Below are 15,027 nucleotides of genomic sequence, written 5' to 3'. Positions count from 1 at the left end.
TAAATAAAATCCAAGATTTGAAGAAGAAATTGGAGGATGAGAGGAAGAGAGCAACTAATTGGCAAAGAAAACTAAAGGAAATACAGAAAAAGAGTGAAAAAGAGATGTCTAAAATGAAGAAAAAGGTGGAGAATGTAATGGTAGAAAATAGAATGACCTCTTTCGAAGATCATCATGTGAAGGATACTATAATAAACACAGTCAAGCTTATCAAACAAAAAATTTGGGACAAAATAATGATGATTAGTGATGGTTTGGTTGAATGGCTTGATTTAAATAGCAATCTCAGAGTTGTCTCTAAAAATGTAAAAATTGATTTTCAGGCTAAAAGACAAATCTTCACCAATTCCTTAAAAGATCTTTCTAACCAAGTTCTCAATAAACTAAACAGATCTAGTGACAGGGCTTTGGCAAACCATGGAATAAACAACCACTTGGATGTCTGTGTAATGGTCATTAATGTCTCTCAACATTGTGAAGAAGTAATGCGAATTGGTGAATCACTCAATTCTGCTTCCAAAGAGTTGATGAAGATGAATAACACCATAGTGAACTTGTTGAATGTTGGATTACCAAATCTAGGTAACCTAGAAGGCACATTCATTAGAAACAAAAATTACATGAAAAATTTGCAAGGTAGGATGAATTCTGATTTAGGGAAATTGCTTGAGGAATTTACTCCAGAGGGAATTGCAAGTTGCATCAAACTACTATCAACAATGACTGATATTATAGATGGATTCCTCCTATCATATGATTCTATCTCTCAGGAGTATTTTTTGTTGACAAGACTACAACTAATTAGCTACAACCTCAAAAAAAAGGGGCTTCCAAATGATGCAAAATGGATCATCCTAAAGAAATTCAGTGAAGCTGGGTCATCTTCTCAAACTGTTACTGTTGCTATCAATGGCAATCATAGCTGATAGCACTAAGTAGTAACACTATAACAACTTAGTAAGTGATAGAACTATAATCATTTTGTTACTTGTTTCTCTTTAATTTCAAATTTTGGATTTAATTTCAACTTTTTTTAATGTTAATTGTTACAGGAATCAAGAGCCAACATATTAGGATAGTTGGGCAGCCAGGCACTGGCATACTATGGCATATCAAGAATCAAGAGCCAGCATATTTGATCATTTATACAATTACAAACTGACCTGCAACTATTGTTGATCCCTTGTATCTACAAAAGGGAATTCACAGTCATTGCAATTTTACATTGAGTCATTTGCAAAGGGTTGTAATTATTTGTAATTGACAATTGTTAAATGTATTATGTTACAGGCTGATTTGTAATTATAAATTATAATACAATTTTTTTTAAATGGATCTTATTCTGTTAAATGCATTATATTACAATTTCTTAAAGAAACTAGAATCAATGAAAATCTCAACATGTTAAAAAAATACAATCAATGAAAATCTCCACATGTAAGTACTAAGTTTGTAACATCAACATGTTCAAAAAAAAAAATTTAAATTAAGCATCTATAAAGGGACAATGAATGAAGGCTATAAATTAACTTCTACAAACATGTTACATAATTAATTAGTAGGTAGAGTCTTAGATCAGAGCTACTAGCCTACTACTTGACTCACACAGAAGGTTGAGAAGCTACTATACTTGTCATTCGGCCTAGACCGACTCAGCATCACTATCATCAGAATCCTCCTCATTTATTGCATATAACATTTCATTTTTTGTTTTGTTTTCTTCAGATTCACTATCAACATCAGACTCATTATGCATGCCAAATTCAACATCATCTTCATTGCTTTGACTTTCAATATCAAGATATGAACCACTGCCACTGCCACCGCCACTACCACTACCACTTGTGTTTGAAATGTTGGCAATCCCTCTTCTCTGACATTGCTTTCTCCAAATGCTGACAACCCTATCATAAGGGAAACTTTCTACCTCATAGCTAGAATTATAAAGCCTCAGAAAATTATCCAAATTTTTGTTTAGTTTGTTTCTAACCTTTGACTTAAGGAAGCCCAAAGTACTGAAAACTCTCTCATCCTCCACTGAACCCAATATCATTGTCAAACATAAATTGGTAAGCTTGAAATATTCTAGTATTGCCTCTCTCAACTAATTTCTCTCACCAAGGTTTTTCCAAAGCTTTGTTACCACTCCTTCATTTGGGTTCTCCATAACAGCATATTATTCCCTCATTATGTTTGCAAAAGAGTATGATTGATCTCTTAGTCAAGTTTCATCTAAAATTTCATTTATGGTGACTCCATTAATTACTTTAGGTGTGCAAAAATGTTGAATTAGAGTCGTCATCCTTCTTCAAAAATTAGTTGGACTGTTTAGAGACCAATATTGTGGAAAAACAATTGACATTGCTTCCAACAGTTCCTCTGGAGGGAATCTAAATCTGATTTCTGATGATAGATTGTAGCAAACTTGCTTGACAAAGTCAAGCACAGAGTCTTTGATCTTCTTGAAGGCTTCACTTGTAACACGTGAAAGTACCTTCTCTGGTTTTGATTCAACTTCGCTTCCTACTTCGTTGGGGTTGGAGTTGGGGTTGATGTAGGCATAGTACTGCATTAGTATGTCAACTCCACGTACCTTGGCATATACCTCATCATTTGCACCAATATGTAAAAAGTTCCCAGGATTGTTCAAATCTAAGATTTCTAACCATTTTGCAAACTTTGTTTCATCTAATGGTAATAATCGGTATAGAGTATCCAGGCTACTACATGTCATTTTATGCAGCTTATTATATTCTGCAATGCACATAGCTCTTTGTTGAACCTTTTTAATAATATTTCTCATGTCCTGTAGCATGGGGAGAATAGCCGCTAAAGTTAAGATTACCTTAACATTAGTTAGGCTTGAATATAGCCAAGGGAATTCATCTCACATAGAGTGGATTAGTCCAAGAAATGATGGGTATTTAGACATTACTCAATGCACTGGTCCATCCAAAGAGATCCATCTAGTATCATTGTCTTTAAGAAGCTTCCTCCCATCAGTGAGTCATGCAGCAAAGTGTTGAAATTCCCAGACTCGTTTTGGACTTCAATAGAAGTATTGGTAAATATCTTTGATCAAAGATTCCACTTTACTTACACAACCAAAATCGTTGACAATTCTAAAAGCTAGATTCATTCGATGGGCCATGCAATGAATGGGAATAGTGTAGGGTGCCAAATCATTCTTGATCTTTTTGCAAAGACCGCCTTTATGACCTTGCATAACCAAAGCACCATTCGCTCCAACACACACCAACTTTTTGGCAATCTCCATGTTATCCAAACCTCTAGATTCAATTAGAGTAGTCTTTAATAATTCATATAAGTTTTCAGCTATCGCACTACGATTCAATTTAGCAATAGATTGTAGAAATGGTTGATGACAAAGATTGTTTACAGTATAAACATGCATGCACACCCAGAAAGTATTATCAATTGTTGTAACTTCATCTAGAGACAGTGAAATGAAATTTGAGTTTTTTATAGATTCCTTAATATCTTCTATTTCAACCTGTGCAAGACATTTAGCCCATTCCCACCCACTGTTTACTGACCAGTGACTGTTAGGATAGTTTCAAGTTTTCAAAAAATGCAATAATGTAGTCATTGAAGGGTAGTCTATCATAGGGTGTCCTCTACTCAATATATAAAAGACCACACCTAATTGAAGTAACTTTCCATATTTTGCACTTTCGTTGCTTTCCCAATGAAATCTTCAATGGAACCTTTTACTGCAAAACACTTCTCCCTTATTTACTAGTGTAACTCGTATATTTCAGCATTCTTGATATGCAGATAGTTCTTCTTTGTTTTCCAAGTTAGCATGGATTTTTTGACTCCATCTATAATTTCCTTCTTGTAAAATTTACCGACATGCTTTTCTATGGTATCAATTTTAAGCTATAGCCTCTTCTCCTTCTTTGTTATCTTTGTGCAAATCTTACATCTACATTCTATAGGAGGCTCACCATCATTTGGATTGGGAACTAATTCAATGAATCAGTACTTTTCCACCCATTCTAACTGAAAATTCCTTTTGGATAGATCCCAGCAAGATCAATCTTTCTTCAATTCCAATTTTTTTTTCCCCTTTTGTGCATGAGCCTGATTTATGGAATCAATTTTCGTTTTCTCAAACAACTGGTCTGAGACCAATTCCAACTCTATAATCTTAGTTTGTGACTCCCTACTCAAGGGAAGTTCCTCCAGATCTTGTTCAAGTTCATCTTCGACTGAGATATCAAGTTCACCAACTTGAACTTCAATACTGTCTAAAGGTCCAACTTGTGATGAATTTCCTTTTTTAGTAACCACTGGAGATCTAACTTGTGAATCTTGTAGGTTGTCGAGATTTCCACCACCAAAATATGCCGCTATGGTTCTGCATTTTTGTAATGGTGACCTCTCTTGGATTTCAGGGATCCCACCCCTCTTGTTTGACATGGCAAATCGATAAAGGCTGCAAAAAAATATCAACTTAGTTGTTGAAAAAAAGACTTAACTACTTAGACTACATATAATAACAATAATATGATTCTTTCTCAAAAAAAGGGTACTTCTGCTATAGTACTACAATCTACAGTACTACCCAATATAATTCACAAACTTAATACCTATAGGCTATCTTAGCATGTGAAATGTTTAGTCACTAGCAGGAACTAGGTAGTGAAACTAAAAAAATAACCAGTACCACATACAAAATAATTTAAAAATCACTTGCCTTTTACAAAAACTAGGGTCCACGAATTAATGGCCAATGCACTCAGCACTCTGAAAGTTTGGCAGCAATAACAAGTGCCAGTCTCCAGACCAGAAAATAGTGAATTGTGTAAAATAATACTTTCTTATAGTTCAATCTAGGTTGGCGAATTAGGCAAGATTAACAAGTGGGAATGTCAAATGCAGGTGAAATGCACCTTCCTATGCAAACCCATAGTAGGAAATAATTGGCTAAACAGGGTGGGTGATCGACACACGTTAGTAAAATGGTTGGTGACACCCAACTCAAGGGAAAATTTATATGGTTGTAGTAATGGCAAAATAACATCGGCCAATAAGAAACAACATGCAAAGGTTGGTGATATGTTTAAAATAAATGTATCCAAATTGCATATTGCATTGGCAATTGCACCAATATTTTTGACCAATCATGTGATAACTAATGGGCGACCACCCTGGGCGTTGGACCCAAATATGATAAATATTCGCCAAATGATGATTGACCCATTAGACGGGATTGCCAAAAGGCAAAGATTCGCCACTAAAGTAACCCCTAGACCTTTGATCATTCTATTTGTGCAAAGTTGTTGGAGGTAGCAGAAGGCAAGATGTACATACCATTCATGCCATAATTTGATTTGAGAATTTGATTGTGTTAACAAGGCCTTTGAAGGAGACTTGGGAACAAAATGGGAGAAAGAGTATAACCATTCGTCGTGATTCACTTTCCCCACTGCAACCAAGGAATCATCTTTTAGACTATGCACCTATACTAAGTTAGGAAGGAACTCAACTCTATGTCCATCTCTGAGGTGAGTGATTTGGTAGATTGATAGGAGATTAGAACTTAGGTTTGAAACATAGAGAACATCTTGAAACTCTCCATTTTCCATTTCCATGTTTCCTTTCCCTTCAACTTCCATTTTGGTATCATTTCCCATGAAGATGTGTGGTACCTTTGACTGCTTCATTGAAGAAAAATCCTCCTTTGAATAACCCATGTGATAGGAAGCACTTGAGTCAAGCATGGACATTCCTTTGAAGAGTTTGAATTAGCCATGAGGGTTTTCCTTTTTCCCTTTGAATCTGAAGAAGACTCTTTATCCTTATAAGCATTAGGCAGTGGAACATTATGTTTCTTCATGATGTTGGTCAACTCATCAATCTTCTTATGATAACACTCATGTTCTTCATGACTCAATTTCTTGCAATAGGCACACTTTTTCTTGTCCTTATTATTGTTGTCCCCCTTCTTGTTGGAATTTGAGGAAGACTTATCTTGTTGATTGGATTGTGGTGTTATCTTCTCTGCATCCTCTACTTTTTTCTTCCACTTCTTATTCTTACCCTTTCCTTCATTTGAAGACTGTCTAGCTGAATTTTGAGAACCCTCATTATTGGCCACTAATGCTTTAGACTTAGGTGAATTGAGAATCCCCATTTATTTCAACTTCTTTTCTTTTGTATCCAACAGATCAGCATATTCATCAAAAGAGACTTTCTTATAAGTAGCCCCTAATGTAGTCTTTGAGGTGTTATAAGAAGAAACGAATGTGGAATACTCCAATGGCAGTTGTTATGAATAAGATAGATCAATGATCTGCTATCTTTAATAGGACTCCCATAATCAGTAAGCTTTTTCCTTAGTTCATTCACCTTAATGATGAAAATGATTTAGGATCTAAGGAGACAAGCTCATCTTCAATTTTGAAAACATCCTCTTCAGAAACTTTACCATATAGGTTTTCAAGGGTATCCCAAGCTTCCTTGGATGTAGAAGACTTCTTAATTTGATACATGATCTTGTCATCAACCCCAAAACATATATCACCTAGGGTTTTCCTATCTATTGCCACCCAAGTTGAAATATCACTTGTTGATACATCATCACCTGCTGGTTTAGGAAAGGTACCATCTACATATTGAGAAACTCCATTGTGCATTAAATGATACCACATTTTGATGGACCATGTAGCATAGTTATAAGGAGTTAATTTTGGAAACTTAAAATTTTCCATAATGCATAAAATACAACCTCTTGAAAGATTAAAAATCTACAACTTTACTATGTACAACAATTTGAAGTAATACAAAGCAAAGAAAGGCCCTATTTCTGAAAGTGACACTTTGTCCACACAACCCTATAATCTAAATGTAGATTTGAAAAGTAGACAAAAAATAACGCACTTTAAAAAAAATAGAACTTGTTTTTGAGTCCAGATGTGCCCATATGGAGCATTTGAAGTTGCAAAATGTGGGATTGAATAGGTATAGTCACCAAAAGATGCAATTTTTGAAAAATTCATGCATCAAAACCAGAAAAGAGCTACACTACTAAAAAATTAAGAAATTCTACCCAATTTCAAAAAAAAAAATGCACCTGATTTGGAGTCTGGATGAATGAGATATGACCTCCCAAAGTCAGACTGCAAAATTAAAAATCAATCTAGAGAGGGGTTGCATCAATAAAAGATGGGGTTAAATTTGACGATCATATGGTCATCACAGCAATTCAAATTTTCTTTAGAATGATGATTAGACAGTTGTCAAATTTAGGCTCTTGGATTTGATGATGTCAGCAATTTCCAGGCATGTGATGACATTAGCATGATGTTATGATGATGTTAGTAGCATACAAAATTGTATGGTCTACCATGTGTCGGTTGAATCAAATTGTACGATATGCTAACTATTTGCTGATGTGGGGTGCATATTGTTGACTAGATGCGAAGTCAGATGCTTACATGTGTGATAGCTACGTTGATGCATCAAAGGTTGACTATGCACTAACGCAGATTCTAACCTTATGTCCACCATGTGGTGTGTGCACAGTGGTTGGCGCAGGGTGACATGGGCTAATGTAGTCGCTACTGCGTGGTAGTCACAAACTGCACTGTGTGTCTTCTTGGAACTTTAGCCACCTGCAAATGACCTTAGCAACGATGATCGGAATCAATTTTGTCATGGCCAAAGAAATGTGCAGTCGCCAATATTCAAACTTATGGGTGGCCACAAAATGTTTCAGATGTGCTAGGTTTTACAAACAATATCCCACATTTGTGGGGTGGTCATAGCCAAGAGTGTATAAAAAGAAAATTGTCAAACCCTTAAGCAAAAGAGATACTGATGGAATGGGTGGGGCTCCTGGCCAATAGTTGGTGCCAGTTTATGAAGAGAGTCAGAATTTGTCAAAATTTAATCCACCGATAATTTGTAGACTCTGTCAGATTTGAAATTTTGTACATCAAAATTTGTAGCTTGCCAATTAGGAATATAATGATACCCTGCGATTAATAATAGAATATTCCTTCGAAATTGCAAAGTCAGGGTGTGACTACCTGATTTTGCAAAAAAAATATGATTGGGCAAAAAAATATGAAGATATCCAAATCAAAAAATAATGCAACAAGCTAAATTCAAATTCAAATCTGAGATAAATGCATAGATCGAATTAGATCATACCCGTTTTGTAAATCGGTGTCTTCGGGTGCTAGTTTGTAAAACAAATTTGCTTCACAATCAACTTTAGCCTAGCATAAGAAAATTTATAGTCGATCTTCACCGAATTGACATTCTAGATGCAATGACGAGGTTAGATCTATCTCTAGATGCTCCCAATTTTTGCAGATTCTTTGGATTCGGGTCGAGGTGTTGAAGCATGAATGGTCTCAAACGGCTATGTGTAGACAATCTCCCTGACCTCTGATACCATATAAGAATTTGCCTTAGGGCAGAATTCACCCAAGACCAAAGAACTCAAACACAACCACAATGGTAGACCAAAGAGAGAGTATGATTAGAATGACAATATATTCATTCAATATGCCATATGAAAGTACACTAAGAGTGCCTATATATAAAGGCCTTTGGAGAACTTCTAGAATGCATAGAAGTCAACAACATGATAAGTCATACAACCAAGCACATGTCCACCAGATATGGGTTATCCTCCATTAAGCATGGAAGTAAGTGCGATGATGAGGGGGTGAGCCTACAATGGTGTAACACGCAAATCAGTGTTGTAGACAACATGTGTTAAATTAGAGTTGTGTACTTCTATGTTGTCAACATGACAACTCGTGAGAATACACAAACTCCTAAGTGTCTCACCTAAATAAATAATAAAATAATATATTAACCTAAGTAAACTTAAGTATGTGTAAATAGAAAATACGTATTTACACCAACAGAAGGAGATGTAAGGTTACAACTTGGTAGAATTTCCTAGCAAGTTCGTAGGATTTGTATTCAATTTGGAAAGTGTTTTAGGCCAAGGGTTTGTGCAAGGATTTTTTCCTACTTTGTTGGACTAGTTCTTCTTAAGAGTACTATTTAGGCCTGGTTCCTTTGGGAAACAGAGGTTAGGGTTATGGATTCCTAGTAGGGTGCTATTAGCTAATGATAAGAATTTGGGTTGAGAAATCATCAAGGCTACAATTGAAAGGGGTGATGCTAGGGTAGATAAACTAGGTAGCCATGTAGAATATATTGAAAGATAAAATCACTTCGTTTATTTTTCTAGTTTGGCTCCTTGATACAATGGAAGGATATAGTCTTATCTACCAAATTAGGGGCTAGCAATGTAATATCTTTTGGATTTTAATAAATGGATGTGGCTCTATGGAGTCATTAACTTATCAAATAAATGGTAGCTAAGAAATCACCTCAAATTAAGAGAAACTTTGAGAATTTTGTACAGACAAACATGTATTAAGGGTCCTTCCATCAAATATTTAAGAATCTCTAGTCCAAGGTTGGAAAATAAAGATCAAGGCATGAAAATATACAAGCCATGTTTAAGGATAGCCGCTACATTACTAGCATCAACAAGATTAAAAGGGGAAAAAAACAATGACTTTGAATTGCATCAAGTCAAATCTGTTACAGGATTCAATTCTTGTTAACTTGTATTCTAATAATTTATTTTAGAGGAATTATATGAAGAAAACATCATATTAAAATAAATTGTTCTAGCCATTTATATGCATTTCGAACTTAAAGATGAGTAAAACATTTACAAGAGAATCTGCTCATGGAAAACTTCCACTTAAACTTACATAGTCAATTGTCAAATAGAACACCCAATATCGAAAGTTGTTAAACTGTCAACATTAACTAGACTATGTAAAAATTCACTTAAAAAAATATAATAAATGCAAAAGATTGAGAAACAGAACCAAATCCGATCAGTATCTTATTTTCATACTATTTTTTAAATTATCATTATAAAAAAATGGGACTAAACTTTTTATTGGATTTCAATCCATTTTTAATGTACTTTATAAGGGTTTACCTACTATATTGATGACTTTGATTAGATAAATATATTTAGGCTAACATATTTTCTTTTCTTTTCATGTAATCCAATATGCTTTGGCATGGGGTACTGAGATTTTAGTTAGACCTTTGTCAGTAAAGTTATGCATCATGGAAATGATTCATTGATTACAGTTGTGAATTAGGTGGGTGCTTTTCCAAAATCGTTGGTGTTCTTCAAGTTGTTGGAAGGCATGCTGATTTTGCTGGGAGTAGAGTTCGTTACTGAATGATAATTTTGTGATGTTAAAGCAGGAAAAAACCGTGGGCATTATGTGAATAAATAGAACCCATGTCCTTGCTGCCATTGTTATTCATCTACTTTCTTAGCTCGGCACTTGATAACATAATATGGCAGAAACTTCCCAAGTAAAAGGACCAGTTTGTGTGACTGGTGCCTCAGGGTATATTGGCTCTTGGTTGGTTATGCGGTTGCTTGAGAAAGGATACACGGTTCATGCCACTGTTAGAGACCCAGGTAACAGCATGTTCCATATTTATTCTTCTAGGATAGTTTTTATGTTTTGGGTGGTTTCATTTGCTTTAAATTAGCACTCTGAAAAATAATTTTGTGTATCTTTCCTCTGGTTCGCTCATTTCTTATATCATGCAAGTCTCTTGTGTTGTTTGGTGTGAAGAAAATGAAGAGAAAGTGGGTCATCTTTTGGAGCTTCCAGGAGCAAAAGAGAACCTCAAGTTGTTCAAGGCAGATCTGAATGATGAATTGTCCTTTGATGATCCCATCAAGGGTTGTGAAGGAGTCTTCCATCTTGCTTCTCCTGTTACACTAACTGATAATGCTCTTCAGGCAATAATAAAAATTTCAGTTTCTTTTACCTTGATTTTATGTTTTCTTTGATTGTTGAGTTGTTTAATCTTTAACAGAAGTAATGGAAGAATGTACATCATACATCATGATTTTTCATTAGAATAAGATCTCTAGATCACGATTCTTCATGAGATCTTATTTTGACAAGGAATCATAATATGATTCAAAATATCTTTTTTTACTTAATCAATCTAAAGAAATCTTAAAATGTTGAAACTATTAAAATTATAGTAATAAGTCATTAGGTTATGTTTTCTCTAATGAATAAGTACTCATTTCAAAGCTATTTGAGACTAAATTATGACAACATAATGTTATGTGCATGCAGGGTGAAATTGTTGCTCCAACGGTGAGAGGGACAATGCGAGTGCTTGAAGCATGTAAGAGAGCAGAAACAGTGAAGCGAGTAATATATACGTCGTCTGTTTCAGCAGTGAGATACACAGGCAAACATACACATGAAGACACTCTTGATGAGTCTCACTGGACCTCCGTTGATTACTGTAGGAAGACTAAGATGATGGGTTGGGTAAGCCTCATTTTCATTCCTTCACAACATTAAGGAATAATGTTTTGCATCAATGCTTGCAGTTGGTAAATCTTAATATGTTTGTTTTTGCAGATGTATTTCGTAGGCAAAACATATGCAGAAGAAGGTGCAATAAAGTTCGGGACAGAGAAGAATATGGATGTACTAACTGTTCTTCCCTCCATAGCGCTCGGAGATTTCCTTACTCCGGAGGTGCCCGGTAGTGTGGCTACTGTCATGGCTTTACTCAAAGGTTGGTCCAATTCATAAGTACATTGTCTATGTATGCATCTCGTTTATATATGAACAGCCTATACGAAAGGAATGTGTGTCTATATATACCAAAAAAATAACATATATTTAATTATCTATATGAAAATATTTAGATACATAAAGTGGGAAATTGATATTTTTAGTAGTAATTATAAAGTGAAGTTTTAATATGAATTATTATAATTTTCATTGGTAGGAAAAGTTTGAAGAGCACATTCTGTGAAATTATCTATTTATTAATGTGATTACAAAAGAGTAACATAAATAAGGTGTATATATCAAAATTTTACATAGATACATATATATTTATATATCCAAAATCTATGTATATAATATGTATAAGTATATTTGTGTATAAACAAAAATATCAATATCTGATCAAATCTGCAAAGTGAAATATGACATGGATCATGTCATAACCTTTGTTCTAATCGTATGATTAAACAACTTATTATAAGATTGACTTATTTAGTAGGTCTTTTTAAAATTGCAATGCCTTAGGGTCCTATATGTTGTTTAAGAGAAAACATTTCCCATGAATTGTCCTTTTAGATGATAGCTTAAATTATGTTGTCGTAACTTTACAGAAAATTTGATCCAAATCATATCTGGACTATTGCAAGTGCATTGTATCTGGTCTAAATAAAGAGTAGATACCAAAAGAAAATGTTTGCAATATTTAACATGTGTATGTGTATGTGTATGTATGTCTTGAAGAATCAATATCTGATAAGATCACAAAAGTGAAGTCATAACATGTAACATTACAATATATGTTTGTAGTCTTCATACAAGAACATAATTAAACAACATACTAATATTTTGATTTATTTAAATGATTGATGAATTTAAATTAGCTTCTTCAATAAGATCCACCTAATAAGATCCACCTATTAATATGATTCTAAATAAAACCTTTAAATACATCAGAACTTAGCTCATACAAGACTAGAACCAAAGAATCCCTACCGTTGAAACTCTTCTCATATATTTTTCCCACTGACTATTGAAGCTTTTCTCATATATCATTTCAATGTGTTTGATAGGAGAAGAGGAGCATTATTCTTACCTTCCACGCCTACCATATGTGCACATAGAAGATGTAGTAAGAGCTCACATATTTCTGTATGAGCACCCTGAGGCTAAAGGCAGGTATATATGCTCGCTCAAGGATGTTCCCCTCGAAGAAGCTGCAAACCTCTTTCAAAAGCGTCATCACCTAAATGTTCCTACCAAGTAAATAACTTTCCTGATTTCATATTATCTCATAACATATTTTTCAATTATTTCTATTATATTTCTTTCTAAAGAAACTATAGTCCAGTACTTTTCCCTGATAACCATATTTGTACAGATTATTCCTAAGAATTATGTTTCATCTGATGTAGAATTTTCTTTAAGAGCACTAAACACATCAACTTTTCTTGAGTTCAGGTTCGAGAACCTTCGTGAAGATTACTTATATCCCTGCATGGACTCGAGAAAATTGAAACAACTTGGGTTTGAGTATCAAAATAGTTTGGAAGATATTATTGATGATCTCGTCCAATCTTACAAGAAAAGAGACCTACTTTAAATTGAGTGCTACACATTATCACTCTGTTATTGTTCATTCAATAAAACTCACAGTGTAGCACTCATGTGCATGATAATGTTGGACGTTAAACAAACGAAGCATATAATTGTTAGATGTTTTATTTGCTCCATTCCGTTTCAAGATTCTAATTTCTTGATCTCCCTTTTTGAATAGCTGGCTTCCTGTATCACTTTTGGACATGGCTATTTGATGTGGTCAGTTCAGAGATTCTTTCTGGGTTTTTTATTTCTCAAGGGTTCTTTGTTTCACTTTCGAACAATTGGAAGTTATTTATAATAAACATTCTATTTTATAATAAATATTCTAATCACAATTCATTATTAGTTTGTCTATTTTCTTCCTATATAAGTAAATATCAATAAAATTGAAGGCAATAAACTAATAAGAAGATAAATAAATTAATAAGATGTAAATTTTTTAGTACAAAATATGTAAAAGTTTCAAATTGTCTTAATTTATGTGTTCCTTTGGACTCTTATTTTTACTGGTATTTTTAGGGTGTGGAACAAAATAACTTATTGACTAGTTAAATGGATCAATGAGTTTGACTCAAAATCACACAGTTAGATCCTGATAGCAATATCACAATTTGACTTACTGTGGAAATTATCTCCTACTTAGCAATTGATGAGCTTAAGGGGATTTCTAATGAATGGTTCATAAGACACAACACTTGGTGAAGGTTTTGCAAATGGGGTTGCAAGCTTTGGGTTTAACCATGGAGGAAACTCTGTAGTTAAGCGCGCTCAGGCTGGAGTAGTACTGGGATGGGTGACCTCCTAGGAAGTCCCAGTGCTTCACCCTTGTGAGCATCACCTAGATCCAATGAGTGCTAACTGTTCCATTTATTCTCATGAGAGATGGATTCATGTTGAATCACTACTCATGAAATATGGGTCAATGAGTTTGACTCAAAATCACATAGTTAAATCTTGATAGCAATATCACAATTTGACTTGCTGTGGAAATTATCTCCTACTTATTAGTTAAATGGATTTTTGAACAAATACAAAATTAGGATGTTATGGATAAAAGTCAATTGCCTCTAGGTTTACGTCTCAATAGTTAGATCATTTAGTAGACATTGATAAGGTTGTTTGATACCCATACTCTTATTTCTTCTTTTTTGAGCAATTTTTAACCCCTCTCTATTATATAGACTTTTAAATTGCAACAATATCACAATTACATTATTTCTAACATATTGCAAGAGATAGGCAGTAAATTCAAGAAAGACAACTAAGATAATAATAAGTCCAATAAAATTTTATGTGTGTATGTGTATGTATATGTGTGTGTGGTGTGTGTACACACACACACACACACACACACACACAAATATATATGTATGTATGTATACATACATATATACGTGTACATATGTGTGTGTAGGGCAGGGGGAGGAGTGAGGGGGGTGTTATTTGATCCTCTATATTATAGTACATGATCTAAATCAATTCATGTTGATCTAGTACTCTAATTTAATAATGTTTAATTTCAATATGTTTGATCCTACTATCAATCAAAGGGTTCTTTATCATTTGTATAGTACTCTTATTATCACAATACAAAAAGCTATGACCATTATATATTTTATGTAAATCTTTTAATATTATTCTAGACCACACTATCTAGAAGGGTTTTGGATTTTCATATTTTTAGTTTTCTTAGAGATAATAGAAATTGATATAGTAAATCATTTCTTAGACTTCCCAAAAAGTGTTGTATAACAAGATTGAAGTAGTAACTAAAAGTAAACCT

General features: G+C 34.0%; 1 protein-coding gene across 1 annotated transcript; it reads left to right on the top strand.

Annotated features, from left to right (window-relative positions):
- Positions 1–10,347: 10,347 nt before the first annotated feature.
- LOC149530981 (dihydroflavonol 4-reductase-like) lies at positions 10,348–13,579 on the top strand. The gene is made up of 6 exons (XM_089811726.1): positions 10,348–10,516; positions 10,677–10,846; positions 11,196–11,396; positions 11,490–11,649; positions 12,716–12,905; positions 13,104–13,579. The coding sequence occupies exons 1-6, from the start codon at positions 10,390–10,392 to the stop codon at positions 13,243–13,245; spliced, it is 990 nt and encodes a 329-aa protein (XP_089667852.1). The 5' UTR covers positions 10,348–10,389; the 3' UTR covers positions 13,246–13,579.
- The last annotated feature ends 1,448 nt before the right edge of the window (positions 13,580–15,027 follow it).

This window comes from Cupressus sempervirens, chromosome 11 (genome assembly GCF_028749045.1).
Source record: "Cupressus sempervirens isolate cs-2001-9-10 chromosome 11, ASM2874904v1, whole genome shotgun sequence".
Lineage (NCBI taxonomy): Eukaryota > Viridiplantae > Streptophyta > Pinopsida > Cupressales > Cupressaceae > Cupressus > Cupressus sempervirens.
Note: the sequence above shows the minus strand (reverse complement) of the source record. Positions and strands in the feature narration are given on the sequence as shown.